The sequence below is a fragment of the Pagrus major genome, chromosome 19 (genome assembly GCF_040436345.1).
Source record: "Pagrus major chromosome 19, Pma_NU_1.0".
Taxonomy (NCBI): domain Eukaryota; kingdom Metazoa; phylum Chordata; class Actinopteri; order Spariformes; family Sparidae; genus Pagrus; species Pagrus major.
In genome coordinates this window covers 17,993,780-18,017,156 of record NC_133233.1, presented here as the reverse complement: position 1 = coordinate 18,017,156, position 23,377 = coordinate 17,993,780, and the positions used below count along the sequence as shown (strand labels likewise).

The window sequence follows — 23,377 nt, the reverse complement described above, 5'->3', positions numbered from 1 at the left end:
GATATAATAACACAGGGGAATGGAGGGTCAGAGGGCAAGCAATCATGTGGGAGAGACTATAAAGCACGGAGGTAGAGTATCACCGCAGAGCAACATAAGAATGTGGAGGGGCCACGAGTAATCGACAGAAGTTGATGTTATTGAAGGTTATGAAGTCATGACATTCACATTAACTAGGACTTCTTAAGTTATAGCATGTTCATACAGCCACCCGCTGTGGGTAGTTTATCGTGTTTCCGCTCAGTATATGAAGTTATAACACTGATTACATGAAAATTTGACATAGAATTAGACAATAACCCAGACTACCTATGGAGGACCGAAACAGCCAAAATAAAAATTTAAAAAATGACTCAATAAACCAAAAACCAAAAAGTTGACCTCATGACACACCTTGGATGACAGCCGAGAAATACAAAAATTAATGTGAAAAGAATAAAGTCAATACAGAAATAAATAAGTCTGTGGAAATAAATACAAGACAAAATGCAAAGGGAATGAATACCAAAGTACTTGGATAAACAAATACGTACGTAATACGTATTTTATAAATTAAATAATGCCAACATTAATTATCAATATTGTTTTTTGGTGCATTTTGCATTTTAATCTATCGAGTCATTTATTTTATTTCTTTATTTGTATTTGATTTAGGCAGTTTTAGTCCTCCATATCTCCAGCTTATCATAATGCACTGTTTAATCCAGAACCAAAAGCTTTTTAATCATCCTCGTCTTTTCCGTCTAGACATGCTCTTACATTCTGGTCGTGGGTCTCTGGGATGAACTCCCCTTCACTGTGGATGCTGGTGTAGGAGCCCTGGCGGGCGATCTGCTGCTGCTCCTCGGGGACGCTGCCAGGAGGCGGGGACGTCCGACCGGTGTGCAGGGAACCTGTGCACAGTTTGAAAGGGTGGAGCAAGGAGAAAGAGAAGGGAGGATGGAAGAATTAAGAGCAAAGAATGAGGAGAAATGTAAAATCAGATAATAAGAGGAGAAATTAAGCGGTGACAAGGAGAAGGAAAGGCGGGAAGGATGATGAAGAGATGAAAGCGAGGGGGCAGAGGGGAGAAAACGGCGTCATGGTGTTATTCATGGGTACAAGTTCAACAGTGCCACGACTACGAGAAATGATTTACTAAACCACATTGCTGCCACCTCTAACCTCAATTACTGTGACAAACGCTCCCCTGGATGAGCTGCAGCGGAGACTCAGCACTCGTCCTTGACACAGTAAGAAGACCTACTGGAACTGTCGCCGGCTGAGCTGACAGGAATACTGAAAGAGCCGCTGAGATGTGCCAAGATGTTTAGGAACGGTCAAAATAAACTGACTGACAAACTAAAATCACAGCTCCCTTTTCTCCACAGTTTAGTTTCTTTCTGCTTCTTTGCCTCAGTCTCCGTCCTCTCCTCTCCCCCCTGCTGCTATACGTCATCGAGGTATCCGGGCTCTCATCACATCTTCACTCAACCATCCACTGTGACCGCTCTCCTGTCACCTCTCATCTGCCACCACTCCCTCCACTCCCATCCCTCAGCCGCTCTGACTTGTGGCCAACTGAGAGAGAGCGGGTAATTCTATACACTTTATATGACTCGGGATGGTGACAGCGCTGATGTTATTGGCGCTACGTGAGAAAGATTGGCGCTGACAGCGATCATAAAGGTTTTTTTTGTTTTTTCAGCTCCTCTGCTGCAAAAATGCAAATGTGACGCAGAAGTGCACGCTGGTCGTTTGTGCATGCGTCTGAGCACTGAGATATGACTCTAACGCTGACCTTTCTGGATAGACCTGATATAAGGGAGGTGAAAGGATTCAGACGTGGGAGACGGGGGAGAAAGTATTTCACGGAGCAAAATAAACCTTCACGCTGTGTTAGCAAACAAGCCAGGAGGGACAACAGAACCGGAGTGTTGCACCGTGTTATCTGGAGTGTGACGTGACAAGAAAAAGACCTTTGTCTGTCTTAAAGGAATAGTTTGACTGATTTTTGGCTCATTTACTTTGCCAGGAGTTAGATGGGAAGATAGATACGACTTTAACATCTTTTAAATAGAAGTAGGCCTTTCCCAGATAATTATGTTGATGTTGATGTTGATGTTTATCCAAGTAATGATAACTTTGGATATGCCAACAATAACTGGCACAAACTGGATTAGCAGTATGTACCCCGTTAATGTCTGATTATTAAGAATTAAAGGTTCATGGCTCTTTCAAAGGGTGTACTTGCATTATTATGCAATTAAGTCATTATATCAGTAGCATAAAACGGTCTTAAAATGACAATAATGTGGTTTATTATTATGACTTGCCCTTCCTTTGACCTGACATCAGCTGTCACGTTCACCTCCGATTTGCATTTTCCCCTCTGACAAAGCACGTCCCTCATCTCGCCATTAACATTCCTATGACTATGGCATCACTCTGTGTTGTAAATTGACACTGACAAGCCACCCTTGAGGCCCCTTAGCAGGTGGACCAGAAATCTTGGCAGCGGCAGGATTTGGCTGCTCACTCTTGAGAAATTAGGTCTTAACAACTCCTGATAGAGCCGTAATGCCATTTCTCGTCGGTCCGATTTGCCAGTGACTTTGCATTTCTGTGTGAGTTTCTACGTTGCGGCTCACCTGTCGAATGTTTGCGCACCCTCTCCGAGCCCTTGAGCAGGGAGCCTTTCAGATCTCCCAGTGACCGCGATGACCTCATCTCGCTCTGTTTGTCCCTGCTGTTCACTTGTAGGTACTACAAAGAGAAAATGGACAGGAAGCAAGACTTGGAGTGAGTGGAAGAGGAGTGCAAGATCAGGAAAGGAAGTGAGGACTGCATTACATCATTGCCAGTTACATCATCATATCAGGGGGGGAAGTTCCTCCGAATTCAGCTAACAGTAGCTCTCATTTAAACGTCATGTGGTTTTAAAAAGAAAGAATGACTTCACTTAGATAAATTCCCAATTACTGTCAGCAAGTGACAAACCTGCAGCTGTTCCCAACACCGTTACTATGGCTACTATCAACACATTGAGACATCTCTGCACAACAGCATGATATGATCATTGTGAAGAAATGCTGCTGTGCAAATTACAGACTGCAGAGATCTCTGAGAAGCTTTTATGCCTTAAAGGTGCACTATTTAAGAATTGTAGTTGACAATATAAAAAAATTCAATTAACAGCTAACGAACTACCTCAAACCCGTCACAGTCAAAAGCTACTTTACAAGCCTCGTAAGTACCAACAGTCCCCCACTGCTCCGAGCCTAGTCTGTAGCTGCACAGCTAGAAGCAGTTAGCGGTTGCTCTTGTGATATGCTGCCCCCTGTTTGTTTGGAGCACGAATTCAGCATGTAGCCAATTCGTACATATTGCACCTTTAAAGTCGCTCCAATGATAAGCTTCACGTCTTCAAGACCTCGTTATGAACTCACATGGTTGTTTTTAGGGGTCTTGAGCAGTATCCTGAGCAGCCCGTTGGACCCCGTGCTGCAGCCCAACGTCAGCACCGCCTGATCCAGGTCCTCCTGGGTCTTCAGGGGCAGCAGCAACTGAAAGGACAAGAAAACAGGCAGCACATGACCTTTCATTCACCATTGTTCCATAATGGCCGCATGTAAAAGCATCAGTACATGCATGACGTACTGTAGATGTTGTCATGTTAAAGCCTTGATATCTGCGTTGATTTTCAAGGGGAATATAAAAAAGAATACAAAAATGCTGCAAAGGAAACCGGATGAAGTTGCTTTCTGACATTCTCGATCTGATTCATAACAGCAGCCAAGGTTCTTAAAGGGGACATTTCTAAAAGTGCTTGTTTTTCTAAGTGTCTGGCAACGTTATGGAAATGTTTCCTACGGAGATAGACCTTTTTGTTAAATAATAAGATCCTTTTAGTAACCACAAACACAAGTCTCGTTCAAGGAGAAGTCGCACTCTTACAGTTTTTGCCTCATCTCGATTCAAAATCAGTTATATAGCCTTTGGAAATAAATTCTTCTAGGCTAACTCCAAACTCCTCTCTCCGACCCCGACCAACGTTTCCACCATCGTCTTCCTGTAACATCTCAGATCTCGCGAGATTTCAGAGCGGACCTACTGGACCAATTCCAAAGCTTTTGCTAAGTATGAATCATTTACACACCGACACATGTAAATATAGAGCCCAGATTTAAAGAAATATGTCCGAATTTTCCCTTTGTACCTCTTTCTCCATGAAGAACATGTCCATCTGCTGGCCGAAGGCCTCTGTCACTTTCTGCAGCAGCTCCTTGATCTTCAGCGGCCTCTGGAACGGGATGATCCTGGGAAGCAGAGAACGACAGCAGGGTCAGAGGTCTGAGGTAGGTTCTAGTGTTGTGTCTAGCCCCACGAGCCCAGACGCTGAATATACCTGCTCATAGTTCACAAGTTCGTGCCAGGTTTTTCAAGACAATACGACACAGAAAAGAAAAATGGAAGGGTGTAAAGAAGGGGAAATTTAGCTTAAGTTGCAAAGAAGTCATGTATTTCCTATTCTTTGTAGCTTTACTAGTTTTTATACATATGTGTGGACTGGATGACCGTTTCTCAGCCATTTTATGACCATGTGAGAGGAAAAAGAGGCAGGTCAGCTGGGTCAAGGAGAGGAGCGAGCAGATGCTAAAGGGGCATTAATCAATGCAATGAAAACAGACAGTGCCAGAGCACCACCACCCCCACCCCCCGACATATATGAATGTTTTATCTGCTGTATGCCTACGTGTATGACCGAGTGTGCACACTATCTGTCTGCCCGAGTGGGAGCTTATCAGCCAGTGTTTGCAGCGAGTGTATATATGGATGCGTGCGTGTTTGTAAAACTCTACATGCATGAGTGTGCTTCCCAATCAGTGTGTGCATCGGCCACTGTTTCAACACCACTGGGCCTCTCTACTAAGCCAGCACAAAGGCAGATGGGAAACTTCCTGAGAGGAAAGGGGGGGGGGGGGATCTGGAGCAGCAGCAAAAGCAGCAGGATGTTTCCCTCCTCTTTTAAAGAGTGACAGAGTGAAAGATACAGAGTTGTGGAGATATTTACAGACTGCGAGAGGGAAAATAAAGGAGACAGCCTGACAAAGTAAAAGCAGGAGGAAGACATTCTCTCTGGTATTTCTTCTCCTCTCTCTGCCCTCAGCCTCTGCTTTTGAAGAATCCGCAGCCCACTATCTCTTTATAGTATCCTGATAAAAGGACTTGTTTTCATCCCATCATTTCCTCATCAGAGGCCAAAGCTCTGCCTATCTTAATGACTGCTCATTGGTTCCCTCATTTGCGGAGAGGATTCTGGGAATAGGGAGGCTTGCAGATCAGAGGCGAGCAGCAGCACAGCTAAACGCTCCCCATCTCTGTTTATACTCGTCGATGATGTGTCTGATAAAGAGCTGGAGGGATGTGGAGGAGGAGGGGGGGGGGGAGTCGGGGGTATGAGGATGCTGCTCCGAAAGATATGGCTTTCCTTCCTCTGTGCGAGCATGTGGACACACAGATTTGCTGAATGCTTTCACACATCCCAGCACACTCTCTCTTTCTCTTTCCCTTTCTCTCACGGACACAATCACAATCACATACACACAGAGAAAAAAAAAATAAAGGTCTGGCTCTGTTCCTTCACTCTCTGGCAGGAGACCCTGAGGCAGAGCCAGGGGGAAGAGAGACACAGCTCCTATTTCCTGCCCCAAAACCTTCAGCGCTTGCCAATGAAAAGAGAGACTGTCCAATTAGATTCCATTGTGGACGGACAACACGGTTATCCTGACTCAGGGACTCCTTGGACCACAAGTGCTGTGGACGCTGCTCAGATGTAACATGTAATTCACCCCCAGTGCCCAACTTGGATTGTAATTGTACAGTTTTTTTGTGTTTTCAACAGGAACTAATGATTATTTTAACTGCTGATTAGTCAATGAGTTGTTTGGGCTATAAGATATAAGAAAATGGTGGAAAAAATGGAAAATATTCACATTTTCGGAGCTGAATTAGAGAATTTTGACTTATTTATCTTAAAAATGACTCAAACTGATTAATCAATTACCATAAAAGTTAGCAGCTAATTTAATAATTGACAACTGTAATGCCATCATACAGTAATCAGGTTCAAGAGGTTCCTGCTCAGTAACTAAAGGTGTACCCTTTTTTTACGAGGGGTCAGAAATGTGGCTCAGTTGTTTTTCATTAGGTTTTTAATGGCTTTTTGTTGCATGACTGCTGGGTTTTTGTTTTCTGTACCTGTTTTCTGTGGGCATTTGCATGAAGGCCCGACTAAAAACAGGAAGTTGCTAACCAGCTTAAAATAGAAATGCTCTGCCATGCTGCTCTGGTCAGTGCTATGTTTTTGTCGTTATAAACATTAAACCTGCATGAGCTACATTTTTGGCTACTTTATGGCAGTAAACACAACACTGTCAGATTTCAGATGATATGGCTAAATTAAAGGTTTGTTGGTGTTTACATTGCTAGTTTATGAGTTTTGGACCCTGATGGACCAGGGCTAGCTAGTTAGCATGCTATCTTTGATAGATAATCACTGCAAGATTATATAGATATCAGAACATCAAAAAATATTACTTCTTCAAGTTCTTTTGATCATTTTAATTAACTTTTGAATGTTTTCGACAAAAATCCTTACATATTGCACCTTTAGCTAGCAAACAGTTGCCTATTTAGACATCAGGGAAATGCAAAGCAACATTAGCATTGATCTGGAGTCATGTTTCTCAATATTCACTCTCCTTTTAGCTGTTTTTGTTGTCCACCAACTGCTAAATGCTCCACTATGCTATCCGGCCAAATGCTAACTTTTTTTGTCGGCCGTTTGGTGCTGGGAAGGTGGTGTACGGTGGATTTTTAATGCTTTTGTTTGCTGAAAACAGCTGCTTGCTGGTAAGTAATGTAAGGTTAGCGATGAGTGAAAAAAAACAGTAAAGTTGCGGCGCAGAGAACCAAAGTGAGCTGAAAGACGCTAAAACACTCTGTAGAGCTGTAAAGTCCAGTGACAAGTCTTTGTGGGTCCGTCACTATGAGCAAGCCCTTTAACATAAACAGACTAATAACGTGACCCATTGTTAATATTACAATGTTGATTAGAGCAGCGTTAAATAAATAAGTATGTTAGTCATGCTAATGCTACAATGTGATATTATTATCTTACTCCTTGAGGTAACAAACCCAGGATATCCTATCCTTTCCAACACAGTCCCAGAACAGAAAACGGTCAGAGCTCGGAGAAGCATGTCACAGAAATAGCTAAATAACAACATGACAAAAAGAAAAAGTGTGAATTTAAAAAAAGCATGAAAGAGAGCTGCTTTTGAAATCAGTGAATGGTGTCTCCCAGAGGTGTTGTTCTGGGAGAGAGGAGCGATGTGAGACGGGAGCTTGTGAGAAAGAGACTGCGAGACCGAGAAACAGAGGGAGGCAAAGACGCGAAGAGACAGGAACATGAAAAACTCGTCTCTTCCTCAGCAGCAGCCAATTAGGGCTGTGAAAAAGCGAGCGAGGCCCAATGTGAAGCCGTATTCTGCTGGAGGAGCGTGCCGTTTCCCTTCTCTTTCCCACTCCTCCGAGCCTGTGGCTTTCTAATCAAAGCCTCGCTCAACCAGTTCCTGCTCTGCTGGTCTATATTCTGATGAATCAAAGCGATTATTCTAGGAGGTTCTGGTCAGTCTCAGTATGATGTTTTTTTTCCGCTGTAACAGTACACTCTGTGTTTGTCATTTCCCCCCCCTTGAGGAGTGTTTTGGACAACTTCCGACTCTGCGGGTTGTTGAATAAAGGTTTCATGGGGACAAAGTATGTCTGCGAACTTGGACCTCATACAATGCTTTGACGAGGACCTGAGACTCGCATAGCATCCATACATGGAAGGAACGAGCTGCGTAGCCTAAAATGAAGCTCCAAATAAAGCCTTTCCCGTCCATTTATAATGGGGCGCCTTAGCTTTCAAAGTGCTCCGATGCCGTAAACATACTGTAAGTCACCTGGGTGGAAAAACTGCTCGTCTCCAGACAGAATGAGTGAAACCATGCTTTGCCTCTTGAGAAAGGCTGGTGGTGTGAGGGAGGACAGATGGCTGCAGGGTGAAGGATGTCGAGGACGGAGGGAAACGCACAAGAAGCACAGAAGATGAAGTATTAATTTGGGGTGTGCCTGGAAGACTGGACACTGAACTGACACTCTTGGCACTCTTGTCTTTCTGCTCGCTACCTCTCTCGGGCCCTTTCTCTGTGTTTTTCTCTCTCTCAAGCGGCCCCGTCTGAGTCTGAAACACAAGGCCGCGGCTAAATGTCAAAGCAGGAATTTTTTCCCCTCTCTTTATGCTACTCTGGCATGTAACTGTGATTTCCCCTAGACACAAAATCCCAGGCATGGCAAAGCATAACAAAAAAGATCCGCAGCGAAGAGTTAAGGCTTGGACAGAGGAGTAGAAAAAACAATACGGAGGTTCCAACATACCGTTTTTCTCTCTCATGCTCCAGCTTGACTCTTAAATCCTGTTGAGAGGAAAAATAACAACAGAGGGGAGTTATGGAAGTGGAAAGTTAAAATGATTCATGGTTGTATGTGGGATTCGAGGCTGTTGAATAAATGAAAGCGATAAGCAGGACAAGGAATTTAAAGAGGCACTATATAGTTCGGGGAAGAAATTTTAATCAGAAGAGAAAGGATTTTTTTTTTACGCCTGAACAAACTATATAAACAAACTGGCCTTAAAGGACAAATGCAATAATTTGGCGGACCCTGCCACCTTTCTAGCTTCAAACAGTGTTCAGGGGACCTTAACTTCCTCTGAAAACAGCTTGTTCATTCAGTTATGGAAAAAAATCATATTTATGAGTTTGTATTATTACCTCGTTAATATTGTAAATATTACAATTCTGACTTTGAATTTCTTCTCTAAAACTACACAGTGCCCTTTAAGTGACAAAAAGCATTATAACGATACTGCATTTTTGTGCCCCAATACAAAGACAACATTATCCTTTCACTCGAGTCAAAAAGATGGCATGACACAAGCTATTTATAAAAACAACAACAAAAAAAAAAAGCAGGAATCCGGAGGAGCCTGCAAGTCTGCATGAGGTCATGGTGATAAACGAACACTGACATCATAATCAGTGCTAGCGATTGGCTGAAAAAGTAGGGATTTACCCCGACTCGGAGCGGAAACTCTCTGCCGCTCTCTGTTTGTTTATGTCTCATCATAAACATTGGTGCTTCAAGAGGATTTGCCAATTATCATTCCACAGAGGGAACGAGGAAACGGCTTCAGAAAGAGGCACAAGGTGATGGAGAGAAATTAAATCCTGCGGGCAGCGAAGGTTTTCAGTGTACAAAACCCATGAAGGAGAATGATGAGCTGGCTGAAATGTGAGCATTTATTGTTTAAAATGATTTCTAAAGTGATCTACTGTGGCTATAAACAGGTGACAGGCTATAACCCCTATCATAATCTTCGCTAGTGATGTGGCACTTTTCTAAATGGCACATTTTGTTTTGTTCCGACGCTCCTAATTTGCTTTGTTTGTGAGCACCTGCAGCAAGCAGCGACACACATACAAGCTGTCAAACCTGCTTTCCTTGAGTTTACAACTCCCATGCCAATACATGTTTTGTGACTGCAGCTCACTTTCACGTTCGCGTCTGCACACTGTGTTAGCGCTAGACTGAGAATAAGCTCCTTTCAGTCGCAGCACAACCTTCACCTGACTTTGGCAGCCAGCAGCTGTCAGTCCAGCAAAAAATCAAAAAAGAATAAGTGGTGCTGGTGGAGGTTTTTTTATGCGTGTAAACCCAGACTGACAGTAAAGGTTAAAGCTGGCACTGCTGTGGTGTGTGTGTGTGTGTGTGTGTGTGTTTATGGTTAATAAACTGTAATTGAGCAGAAAGTGTGACAGCTTTGATGCGATATTCAAACCAGAAATCTACACCCCTGTAGGCATTAAAAGGTGGCTGTCAGAAGTTTATAGTTTATACTCTGTCATGAGTAATAGCAGCTGTGATCAGACTTAATTCATGTCCTTAGGTTAGGGTTAGGCTTTACTGGCACTACATTTTATTTACGTTGCCAAATCTCGATGGTATAAAGGCTTTACAGCAGGTTTTAAAATGAGACTACTCATGCAACATAATCTATACTCAGCTTTCTATACTTTAAGGGTCGGGCTTTTTTGGCATTACATTTTATAGGTATTTAATTTGGTATGAAGGTTTTAAAAGAGTATTACAAGAGTATACGCCGACATAATCTATATTCGGCTTTTCCCAATCAAAATATAGCTAAAATCAATTCCTTACATGCTTCAAAGACTCCACTGCTGCTCATGAGAATCTAAACAGTCATCAGAATCCAATTTTACTGACATGATTTGACCTCAGCTGCACTACAAATCTTTTACAGCCACCATTACAGCCTACAGGAGGTGGTCAGAGGTTGATATTGGTACTCAGGAGAAAGATTTCGATTCGTGATGTGTACCTGTTTGTAGAGTAAGGTTCTGTTCTTGGGCTTGTGGCTGTTGTGCTGGGTGTAGCAGCGACCCAAGGCTGCTAGGTCCTTCATGATGGAGTTGAGCGCCTCCTCGTCGTCTAGACAGAAAATAACTCACAGTTATTGGCAATCCCACTTCTGTACAGTTAAGTAAAGGAACTGAATCTTTACATGGTGAGACAAGCTACCCACGCGACCATTCTTTGACATTCAGCGTGTCACGGAAGAGTGATGAAAGCCAAAGAAGGTAACGCTAGTCTGGTTTCGAACATTTGTCATGTCATCATTTCGGCTTGTGTTGGCTCAGACCAGGCAATGATTCAACACCTGGTGTACCGCTTCCTCTTCTGATAACACCTCTGGACTTTCCATTGATGGAAAGATAAGAATGTTGACATGAGATATTTTCTCTGTGCCACACTGGTATGAGAGAAATCTTTGTCTGCCCTGATTTAGGTGCAAGTAACTTGAGGAATTTTGATGCTGAGGATAATCCTTACAGTGCTGATCGCTCTCAAAAAATGTGGTCGCAAGTGTGTAGCCTGGAGCTTATCAAGAACGTCTCTGTAATCAGACAAAGATTTGATGTTTTTCTTTTGTCAAGCGCTGATTGAGAATCAGAGTAGCTGCAGGCTTAAACATAACTGACTTTGATGGAGAAATTGGAGGCGAAACAAGAGCAAGTCAAGTGTGTTTAAAATTCATAATTCGCTCGTCACAGGGGACAGGCCTATAGTGTTCATTAAACCCTCGAAATTCATTGAGCAAACCTGCGAGTGCAAGAGGCCGACGCTCAGCATCTCGCCTGTTTTCCATTTCCCACTTCACGCTTTCTCCCGTACACACCGGCAACACACTCTCATGTGTAAAGGGGGCAATCATGCAGATGAGCATGTCAGACATTAACATATCAAGAGACTTTAATAGAACCAATTATCTGAGTGCTGTGATTACAATATAAGGGAGAGGTCGTTGACCTCGGCTCCTGCCTGCCTCTCAGATAGGTCCTGGGCGCATTCATTATAGACACACACACACACACACACATACATACATACACATACGCACACACACGACTCGCTCACAGGGAAACCAGGACAGGTGCGTGCTATGCAACACAACCAGCACCTGCAGGATGGACCGCATTCTTCAAACTAGAAGGGATCTGTGTAGTGTGATAGTAGCACACCGGGCAGATGGGGTCTGAGGCGACATTTGATCTTGTTCCCACTGTACGGCGGTTGTGGCCAGCTGTTCTCCGACAGTAGGCCAGTCCGTTGGGTTCACCCAGGGGACATAGCACACTTACTCACAAACACTGGAGTTACACACCCAGATTAGGGATGCAGCGCTCTGAATTGGGCCTTAGCTACCTCAGGATAAAGGACGAAATTCATCCTACTGAGGAAAACAAGGATCCAGCGGTGGGAAATTAAAGCACGCTATTCATTCGACTATGGTGGTAACTTACAGTAGCAGCCCACTGGATTACCGACTGGCACAACGTTCACCTTTGACTGGCCTCATCGGCGAGCTAACATAACCCGAGGTCGAACCACACCAGCAGCTCACCGCAGAGGTGGACGTCTTGTTTGATGATCCTAATATAGCAGCAGGAGTGGAAGTGAGGGACAGCTCTCTTCCCGGCTGACTGACCGGCACACTCCCTCCACATGCAGAGGAATAAGCGATAAGAAAAGTTACACCCACAAAATCTCAGCCCACTGTGCAAACAGGCTAAACAAAGAGAGCACATGGGGAAGGACTTCTATTCTTGATATTAATACTGATAACATATTGGTGCGCTTTATTATGCCAAAGCACCAAATAAAGGATTAGGATTCAGTATATTTAGAGACAGCAGAGTAAGCACTGTTCTTATCAAATGGCATGCGCTGATTGTGCCTCATTAGCACATTCCTCTCTGTGGTTTATGACAACATGAGTGGGTTGTTAGGTTGTGATAAGACAAGGTAATTGCACAGACAGGTGAGCTACTTCCGGTGTCCTCCTCTCTTGGACATTATATGAGATAAGACAGAGGGAAGAAGAGAGAAAAGAATGAACTCACGCCTAGGTATGTTAACAAGCCACATACCAGCACAGGCCTATTTCTTCATCGCACATACTGTATCGACCCGAGGCACCATGTTGGGTCTCACGCAGAGGAGGACGGCTGGTTAAAATATAAGCTGTCAGGAGTGGTGGTGGATGACTAACAGCTCGACCAGGCATGTCCTCCCCGAACAGGAAGGAACTGAGTCACCGTCTCTGTTCGGAGTACGGAGCTGGGTTAACCGCGTTATTCCACATCAGGAAATTAATGGACTTGTGATTGAATCAGTCAGAGATGGACACGAGGGTAAAGAGCGTTTGTCCAAGGCCAATCTGTGACCACATATAAATCAATCAACACGGTGCAAGTGTGCTTTAATGTGCAGTATATGCACAAGAGGAAAGGTGAGCAGGACTGTGTGTTTGGTTTTGTACAGACGGGAGTAGGACAGCAATGAATGATTGTATGTTTGTTTTAATAAATCTTTCTAATTCTTTGATTATTTCTTAATTTTGACACAAAGATTCTCATGTCTCTTGATTACCAATAATCAGTATCGGTTGATCGCTATCAAAAGTAGTTAATACTTCACCAAAATTCCCCGGAGCGAAGGGTAACATCTTATCCTTGCTTCATTTATCCAAAAAACAAAGATATTCAATTTCCAATTATGTAAAAATAAAGAAAAACAAATGTGCATTTTTACATTCACTCAATTAAATGATTCCCACGTTTCTCCTGCACCACTTGAGAGAAAATAAAATCTTTTCTCCTACATTAAAATCTTACAATCAAACCAAACACTACCTCCATCTTTATTTTCCTCATTATTGCTGCCTCTCTCTGTACAAGTGTTTCATCCCAGAGCTCCAGACCAGCCTGTGCACCGGCAGTCAAGGATACAAAACAAACAACAGTGGCCTGAGTGTGTGTATCTATGTGTTTCTCTTCGTGTGTGTGTGGGGCCTGTGCCGTGACCTGTGGATAATAGTGGAGAGGGAAGAGTTGGAGGGTCAGTTGGCTTCGGGTGGCGGTGAGAGTGTGAGAACTGCGTGGTGGTGCCATACAGATCCGGCTGTGACAGCCATCTATAAATGAAGTTATTACATCACTGAGGCCTGGTCCGCGACCGCTGCCAGGCCGAGGCCAGCCAAGGCTAACCACCAACACAGTGGAAAGCAACCAGCACACACATCAGTGCCAGGAGCGGCCTCATAACCAGGGAACTTGAGGAACCTCGTGTGGCCGAGGAATGGTTGAGTTCTGGTGGATGTGGATGGTTTGGGATACCTGCAGTTCATTTCCTGAGCTTCTTCTTGTGTCTCGGGTAAAATGTGACCAGCATGAGAAAAAGGGGGGAATTCCAGGAAGCTGAGCAGAGCGAGCAGCATTACACAATGGTGGCTGATTGCTGCGCATTGCATCATCACTCTGCCTCTTTCTTTTTTTCTCCGGCTAAAAGCTGAGAGCTGTGAAAGTGGCAGCGGCTGAAATGAAGTTGGAATTCCAGTCCGAGAGAGTTTACATAAAAAGGAGTTACTGCTCGGGCGGATAGTCGCGACTTCTCCGAAGCCAGAACAGCAAAGAGAGTTCTGAGCTTAAGAGTGTTTAAAGAACGACTTTAAGAGGCCAGCGCTGCGACTTGCAAAGCTAACAAAGTGTGTGCAGCGACTGTGAGTGTGAGGCAGGCTGCCTGAATGAAGACATTGAGGGGATTTCCTGGTGCCGAGAGACACATCATGGCAAAGGCATCCGGCTGGATTAGCAGCTGGAGCCAAATGTGTCCTCACTCACTGCAGCAAGCAGCAAGCAGCACGGGCCGAGCTCTGACGCACAACACAAAACACACACACACACACACACTGAGATACACACGCCAGCTATTACAGGCAACGCACACTCTAAACTTTCTACACACCTTTCTGTTTGTCGAAACTGCGATACAGCTAATTGAGCAGCTAATGGGTGTAACATTTAAACCCCTGAAGTTAATCTTTCACTCAGAATAATGACTCTGACGTAATGTGGGGTATTGTGGGTGTGTGAATAGTTGCACAATTAATGTTTGTACAAGGTCTATGCTGAAAGTCTTTTCATTGGTGAATGTCTGCAAACACTATCTACAGGCTGAGACGTTCCCTCTCTCGGCCTGTGTACGCTGGCATTTCCACTATAGTGTAATGGAAATGTAACGAGCTCTTAAAGAGGGCTTTGTGTATGCTGAATTACATTAAAGAAAGTAACACATTTTGCGTAATATGTCATCCCCCCCCCCCCCCCCCCAATTGTTATTTACACTGCTGTAATGTTTGAGCATGAAGCATGGAGCTAGAGCCAGGAGGCAATTAGCTTAGCTTAGCCAAAAGACTGGAGGCTAGAGAAAAACAGCCTGTCTGGGTTTCTCCACAGCCTACAGCTCACTGACAGACCGAGTCCCACCAGAAGAAGGAAACACACACATGTTTTTCTAACCTGCCTCCACAAAATAGACAGCACTCGAGGCTTGGTGACGTAGATACCGCTGTCTTAACAAGCAAGCAAAACACGAACATGCTCGCGCTAGTCAGTCACAAAAGCTCCCGAGCTTCTTTCTTTTTTCCTCCATAAGCCTTTTGCTCATTTTGCTCTCAGCACTGTACATCATTTCACTGAATAAAGAGCCACTGAAGAGGGAAGAAAGCTAGCTACACTGCTAATTGTCATATAGTGTGATGCTAGGCTACGGTCAGCTGTTGGTATTTATGCTGAGCGTTGCTAAGCTAGCTTAATAATGTACAGACCGTGGACGTATGACCTATGATATCTATGAAAGCGTGCGCTCCAGACTTCTGCCAGCCGAGCCGCTAATTTCCTGTTGACCCTTGGCTAACTTGAATATCAGGATAAAATGCTTTAAAATTCCTACAATGCTTATTTTTTTTTAATATGAGACAATTATTATTATGGTTTACCTTGTGAGTTTCTGTGCTGTCCCGGTCCATTTTGGAGACCGTCATCTGTGGACACAAAAGCAGCACGCACAGTGCAAACAGGTCAATAAGGGGTGAACAGCTGCACTGTCGCTACGATGCATTGTGTTTAGTTTTGAATGAATAGACAACAGTTATCGATTCAGTATTTTGAGCTCTGTTTACAGAGGTCAGTAAGCAACAGGCAGAGACTACAGCTACTCTCGGCCGACATGTCCTGTCATGTGCACATGCAAATATGCTACGAGAGAGTCTATTGTTTGAGTCGTAGTGCATGGAGGAACTAATGTCTGTGTGTGTGTGTGTGTGTGTGTGTGTGTGTGTGTGGGTGACTGGTTTTGCATAGAGGTAGGAGTGCATATGTGTGTTCACTGGCTTGGTAGGTGTGAATATAAATATATGTGCATCACTGGAATCTTGTATACTTGGAGAATTGTTTGCACCCAGAACCTTCCTATGTGCAAAAACAAAAAGAGTCCCTATAAAATTGGAAAAAAAAACATTTTTACTAACAACAATGTAAAAAAATGAGCAAGTGTGTATAAAACAAGCCATCTGGGGCTGTTAACAGCCTCCTCGCACCTTTCCGCTCTCGTACATGTGTTATTTTTCTCCGCACTGTTCCTGCCAGAGGATGTGTGAGAGGTGTGCGAGTTTATGTGTTTCCCTGTAACCGTGCGGGTTTCTGTATGTATGTACTGTACAGCAACCCACTTTCGTAATACTACTCACCCATGTTTACTGTCATCATCAGGAAGTGGCACTGTTGAACTCGAGCACGGAGCTCAAATTCTCTCTGCAAGCGAAGATTTCATCCTGAGAACAAAAAACAAAAACAACGCCATTTCAACATCCAAGAACTGTGCCACTTTCCTTCAGCGCGGTGCACATAATATTTCTGTAATTGCACAAAAACAATGACAAAACAGGACGCAGGTGCTAGTTTCAACACAAAGCGTTTTTTTTCCCCCAGTAATGTCACCGCTTCTGTTATTTATTTAATCTTTATTTAACCAGGATGGTCTCCTGAGATTGACGTATCCTTTTCGTGAAAAACTCCTGGCAGACAAATAACAACATGACAGCCAAGAGCTGCATTTGATGATGGTAACTCAAGCCATTTACAACCCGTCAATGCCCCGATGTCTCTTTATTGCCACTCTGAGGAACGCAGGCCACCAGCAGCGGAGGAATTCCTTAGTGTTTGATGATGGAGGAGCCTCGAGCCCTTGAGATCCCATGGTGCAGCAGCAAGGCAGGCGTGGGTGTTTGCTTAACCGCCTGCCTCAGGTGAGGACCATGAGCACTTCAAAGACAAAGCCTTCTTCATGCATTAGGGTGGTGAGTGCCGAGCAGAAAAGCAGTTGTCACATCCCATAATGAGGTAACACAGAAGACTCTCTTACCTCTGACAGCTGTGGTTTTTTTGTTCCACTGGTGATAGTAAGTAAAGAAAAGAGGAGAAAATGCAGCTGATTTATTGAGTAAACAGCTTCCCAAAAATCCTTCTCACAAACCATAATTTCATACCGCATGCCGGTTGTTTTTGTCTTTGAATGCATTCACTGCGAAAAGGAGAAGAGGAACTCGAGAAACAGCTGCAGTACGATATGTTGTCATGTTAAAATGTGATCTCACAGCATTGATCGCAAAGCCATGTAAGGCTAAAGCAGGTTTCAGAAAGCCAAAAAAGGATTTTCATTTTCAACCTATATTTTGCAGAACAGCAACTGAGACTACTGTCACTATTAGCTCAAATGTATTATAAACAGGAACAGAAAAGTCAACACTTCAGGATTACGTCTTGTTTACTTCTTGCTAACTTTAGCTAACATTAGCCACCCTATGGAACATACAGAAATAGGCCTATCTATCCAAAATTTGATAACTTTAGCTACAATTAGCCACCATAAGCTACGTAACATACACAAATATCTATCATTTAGTTAATATTCTTCTTTACTCTACATCATTGTAAATGAGGGCCAGCCATCAATGATTTTCAGGTTTAAATAAAGACAAATTAGCCAACATAAGCTATAGGATATACAGAAATATGTATCCAAAATGTGCTAACTTTAGCTAATATTACACACCATAAGCTACTGGTCATACCAGACCAGTAGGCCTAAGGTTGCATCAGAAAAACTGAATTTAGTAAGATTGCTGGTACAATGAATTGAACTATATCTGTAGGAGGAACAATGACTTTTCATAGGGTTACCTTAAGATGCAGAATAAAGAAACAAAACCTGTAAAAAAAACTATTTGTATCTGAACATAGCTCCCAAAAGAGGAAGTTTGAGAAAACCAAAAACAGGAAACAAGTCAAATTAAGTATTTCAATAAGCTTTTTCTGCATGAATGAAGACACACAACACTGAGAAACAACCCAACACAACACTAAAATCTATAGTGAGGGTTATACGGTTATGGTTATACGTTCTCAATCCCTATGTTCTGATTAAGAACAGGCATTTTAAAAGGTATCATGTGACCATTATTAAAAAGGGTTAACAGGTTGTCATGGCTGGGTGATCTGAGAACTAGCTGCTGATGACTGCTTGTTGCTACACACAGATAACACAGACTCACAGCTACTGTTGTCAGTGGCTACAGTCTCACAGCCTCGCTGAATGAGCCAACATTTGGTATGAGGATTGCAGTTTGACTACAGTGCTCCAGCTCTGTCGTTGGATTCAATTGTGCAGTAAACTAAACACTCCATCACATGATTAATTGCATCGATTTTAATGTCAGTGAGTATTAATGTCACATATTAGTGTTAAGGAGAGATAATATGCTGGGGAAGCAATATGCATCCACATAAGGCTTGCGTGGAAAAATGTAATAAAGAGAAAAAATTGTTGCACTGTATTAATAAAAGGGGTATATGAAGTTGTGCAGCCCAAAAATCAACACAAAAATCTTTGGAACAAGACAAGAGGCTCCAGAGAGATTGACAACAGCAACACTCCCAAGGTCTTTTATTCTTAAAGCATCACTGCCTTCTTGTTTCACTATCTCTCGTGTCCATGCTGCATGTCTTCTTGTGCTTTTGAAGCCTGCACCACTGTGTGCACATGTGTCCCAACCATTCAGCCCAGACAAACGCTCCAGCCTGTCTGCAGAGAGACCAAGGCTTTCTTTTTGTGTCAGCCAGAAAACTTTTCATAAAGGCAATAAAGACGGCCACTAGAGCAATTTACAGCCTGAGGGGCAGAGTCACAGGGTGCCAGTTTCTAACATGGGGAACAGGCAGTACACTGCTGTCAGTTGTACCAAGTGTAACAGCTGATGGATCGGAGAGCTAAAACGTTTCAAGGGTGAGCGCTACCTGACAAAAGTTTGTCCAAATTCATCGCAATAAGAGCACAAAAGGTAGGTGAACTTATAATAATCACCAAAACACGCTGTCTTTTTAGTACAGCTGACATACCTTTGATATAAAGCAGCAAAGAGTGCATTTACGAGGGGTATGATATGTCCAAGCAAAGCTCTGTGTCAGGCTGTGCTGACCATACATGAAAGAGATGAAGAGCGGCGACGAGACAGGTGGTCTCCTAAAACCACGTGGCCCAGTCTGTTGATGCTACACACACACACACACACACACACACACACACACACGTACGCCCAGGAACAGAACAGCCCCGGTCTTGTGCCAGCGAGTCACCAGATGGCCCATCTGCTTCGCCCCTCAGCCCAGCGGGATGCCAGGCTAGTGGTGCCCACAGATCGCCAGCCCAATTCTCCACACGCTCCTTGGCAGGCGGGCGCTGTGACAGCCCCGCTTGTTGAAGATCAAATGCTAATCGCCGCTCGCTCTCGCTGCTCTGCCGCCACACATCCTCCAAGAAAAGACTGTCTGTCTCTGCACTCGATCATGATACGAACCTACAAACTCACATCCAGAAGTGCTTTGAACACTGTGACGCACTTCGGTGTCAAAATATGGATAACATCACCGCGCAGGCCAATGTTTCACTGGCAGAGGCCTCTCCTTTGTCACAGCGTGAGGACTGTGCTGAAATGACGGAGAAAGTTAATTAAAAAAAGGACAGCAGAGGATGGGATTTCAGACGAGGGTTGTGGGGAATTGTCTGCGCCAGACAAAGCAGAACTGTGCTCCTCAAACTTCACAGTGCAATTTTATTTTTATTGGACTGATTGAGCAGGAATCGCAGCCAAGGCCATCCAGGCAAGCATGTATATGCGCACATAACCTCTTTCAGCTCTGTTACATCACTCTCTAACCAAGTAAACAATGTGATGTTGGCTGTAGGTCTCGAAGGGGAACTCCCCCCTCTTTGCAGTAGAGAAGTGGAGGGTCGCCTCTCCAGCTGCCTGGTGGCCTGAGCAGCAGTATGACCTCATGTCTGACATCACTCCAGCGGAGTCCCAAGGAAATCGCCATTTCAGAGGTCAACTTCTAAACTTTGAAAACATGCCTGCTGGGCTCAGTGGGTTTCCATTCTCCAGCACAGCCTGTCTGTAACAGCCTTCACATGCCAAAAAAGACAGTCCATGAAGAGAATCACAGAGATCAGTAGGTGGAGAGGACAAGACATCTGGGAGAGTTTGATCACTGAGGACAAGCACTGAGGTCAAAGCACAATACCGATGGATGATAGAAAGGATCAGAGCACCTTGAGTCTCATGCACATCAAAAAGGTGCCTGTGAAACTCACTGGTTTTGACAGTTAGCTTTTTATCTGATTTGTCAGAAGGAAAACCTGCATATTCATGGGCATCAGAGATGGCACGACATGGTTGCTTAAACTCCTGGGGACTGGCTGCAAGTTTTAAAGGAGCGTAGCAGTGAGTTTGCACATTTTAGCCCCATAAAAGAGTGGTTAGACAATTTGAGAATACTCCCTTTATTGCTGAGAGTTAGATGATACGATTTATGCCCCCCTTGTATATTGGCAGTAGATGTAAAGCTACAGCCATTAACAAACAGTGGGAAATAGGTAGCCTGGCTTTGCCTGCTTCAACAAATCTGCCCTGCAATACCTCCAAAGCTCACCAATTAACACATTATATCTTGTTCGTTTAATCCATACAAATGTTAAAAGGACCACTGCATTATTTCCCGACAAATTGTAGTTTTTAATTCTCTGGTATTACACGTGTCAAAAAAAGGAAATATAACATGTTAGTTTGTGAATTTAGGAGGTACTGGTGGGTAGATTTTGTTACCTTTGGACAAAGCTAGGCCAGCCATTTCCCCATTTCCAGTCTTTATGCTAAGCTAAGCTATGCTAACTGGCTGTTAGATTAACTGGCCGCTTCAAATGACCCATACAGACATTTGAGTGTTAATCTTCTAGTCTAACTAACAAAGAAACTGACTGTGCTTCCAAAAAAGTCCAACTTTTCCTCTAACTATGAATCATGTTTATGTAGAATTTTTAAAACCACTGATACGGTCCTTTAACAATTACAAGTCATGTCCCGTTGACTGGACAACACTGGCTTTTAAATGCTGTATCCAAAATAAAAACAAACAAACGCAGACACACATAATGCATCACCGGCCTGATATCATGAGGAGACGGTGAGCTTGTCACAATGCCCGGCCGGCCGTCTGAATTGCACCATGGGCAGGAAGTGAAGGGTGATTAGTGAGCCGTGGATATTTAGGTGACTTACTCTTTTTAAAAAGGTCAGTGGCGGGGGTGTCCTGTCCGCTGAACTCTTGCCAAGACTGTGCTGTGGCCAAATGAGTCAGAACCATTATTCAGGCTGATTCTGGGAAGTTAGACAATACAGCATGTCCTAGTGCATACTGAGCGAGTCCAGGGTTTTTCTACGCAGGGACGCACTTGAGGACTTCTGGGTGGTGTTAGGAGAGTGCGTAGGCGGGAGAACGTCACTCCGTGTGGGGCCTCATTTATCATAACCTTGGCTCTTCTTGCCTTGTCTCACAGGAGTTATTACCGAGATGAGATCCAAGATTTTCAAATGGGACACAAGGCTTAACGACTCTTTCCTACAACACAACAAGGGGATTCTTCCCGTCATCTGGCACTAAATCTATGTTTTATTTCAAATAAAGGAATTTCCGTTTTGATTTGACACCATTATTTTGGCATTTGTATCTCTTGTTTCGACTGTAAATGCAGGCTCAATCAAAGGAACTGCACTTGAGTGCCAATGTTTCCAGGCAGCTCTACCTCTTTGTTCTGTAGGGTACCACTGAGTTCCTTTTAGGGTTGCGATTTAGAGTTAGGGTTGCTCCGATACCAATATCAGTGCAGGGTTAGGGTTAGGGTCATGCTGGAATCATATTGGTGAGTACGTGGATCCGATACCACGTAGTTATTTTTTTAGAAACAGGACACTGCTACTCCCCCAGCAGTGTATCTGATTGTTACTCGGTATTGGCCAATAGACAAAGTTCAGGTATCCTTTACAATCCATTAAGTCTCTAAAGAATCACCTCAGTTTTGAAGCAATGAAATTCAAAGGCGATAATAGTAGTCACTGGAGAAAGTCGTCGGTAGGGGTGGACGATCTGATGCGAGATACCGACCCAAAACGTCAGTATTTGACAACCAGGGAATGAGACTTAACAATCAACTAACTTTCTCCAGAACCGCTTTTCATACCGTTAATGTTCTCTTACTTCTTTTTCCAAACTTCACATAAGCTCATTGACTACTAAATGTTCGCTACGTGAACAAACGTAGTAGCCATGTAATGTAGCCAACTAAATGGCTATGCTGATTGGACAAATAACTTGACGTGGCTATTCCTTGGGTGAGTTACGGTACAGCTAACACCCAAGAGGATCTTGTATCCAAAAAAAGACCTTTCTTTAATGCAATATTGGGTTTTAATGGTGCAAATGTAGAAATTCATGGCTATTTCAAAACTGAGAAAAAAAAAAGATCGCAATTTCGTGATATAGTTTTTTGCCCAGATTGTCCAAATCCTACTGATCCGTATAATCAAAGCCCAAAGGGGTACATAAATAGTGGAGCTGGATGTACTATGTTAACTTAATCCACTGATACCAATCGGACTCCGGTGAAAGAAGATCCTCCTCAGTGAAAGTGATGGCTCTATTAGCTCAGAGATAAGTAGATCTGTCCGCCATTATCATCAACCACACAACACTGGCTAAAAATAGCCGAATGAAGGAGTGATTCTCCTGCCATCCACAATATATCCACTCCCTGGATCACTACTAGAACCGTACTCTTCCCCCTCCTCCCGAGAGGAATCTAAGCACAATCTGTAAAGTAAGCTGTCTTTTCCATTATGCGGTGACATGCTATTACAAGCACATTCATTCATTGTGTTTCTCCACCCAAATGCAGCCATGCAGAGACAGCTCATAGACTTAAACCCATTTCACGAGACAGAATGTCAAACAGCTGTGGTTCAGGAACAGGCACGAAAGTATTTCTGCCTCGCCACCAAATCCATGAAGCGTCTCGGTTCTGGTCTTTTGATACTCAGGAGGCTGAGTGAGTGTGACGAGGAAAAATCCAAAAGCAATTTCATGATTTAATTTGGAGAACATGCCTCGTCAATTTCATTTAACATCTATGCAACAAACTACAAACAGGCCTCGCTTCTTTAATTATACACTCATATTGGAATGCAATCGAAAGCAAGTAACGGCATTTTGCACAACACTTTACACAAACTTATCCCCAGTGTTGTTGCATGAGTCCGGTCTGGCAGTGTGTTGCCGTCTTTCCGGCTGTCCCTGCAGGCTCAGGCTCTGCTGCTGCTGATGGCATTGTCCTTACGGTCAGACAAGCCGTGCAGACAAAGCTCAATCAGGACAACTTCCTCTCGGTTTCTGGAGAGGAGGGGGTGGACTTTACTGCACTC

The 23,377-nt window shown here is 43.7% G+C and overlaps 1 protein-coding gene across 1 annotated transcript in view; it reads right to left on the bottom strand.

The window, feature by feature from the left end:
- map3k22 (mitogen-activated protein kinase kinase kinase 22) overlaps positions 1–23,377 on the bottom strand; it is a 40,360-nt gene that overhangs the window by 13,289 nt on the left and 3,694 nt on the right. The window contains exons 2-9 of the mRNA XM_073488364.1: positions 16,259–16,342; positions 15,509–15,553; positions 10,490–10,599; positions 8,467–8,504; positions 4,199–4,298; positions 3,429–3,545; positions 2,631–2,745; positions 760–893 (exon numbers count right to left, since the gene is read on the bottom strand). Coding sequence (XP_073344465.1) covers positions 760–893; positions 2,631–2,745; positions 3,429–3,545; positions 4,199–4,298; positions 8,467–8,504; positions 10,490–10,599; positions 15,509–15,553; positions 16,259–16,277 — 678 coding nt within the window. The 5' untranslated portion in view covers positions 16,278–16,342. The remainder of the gene's footprint in view (positions 1–759; positions 894–2,630; positions 2,746–3,428; positions 3,546–4,198; positions 4,299–8,466; positions 8,505–10,489; positions 10,600–15,508; positions 15,554–16,258; positions 16,343–23,377) is intronic.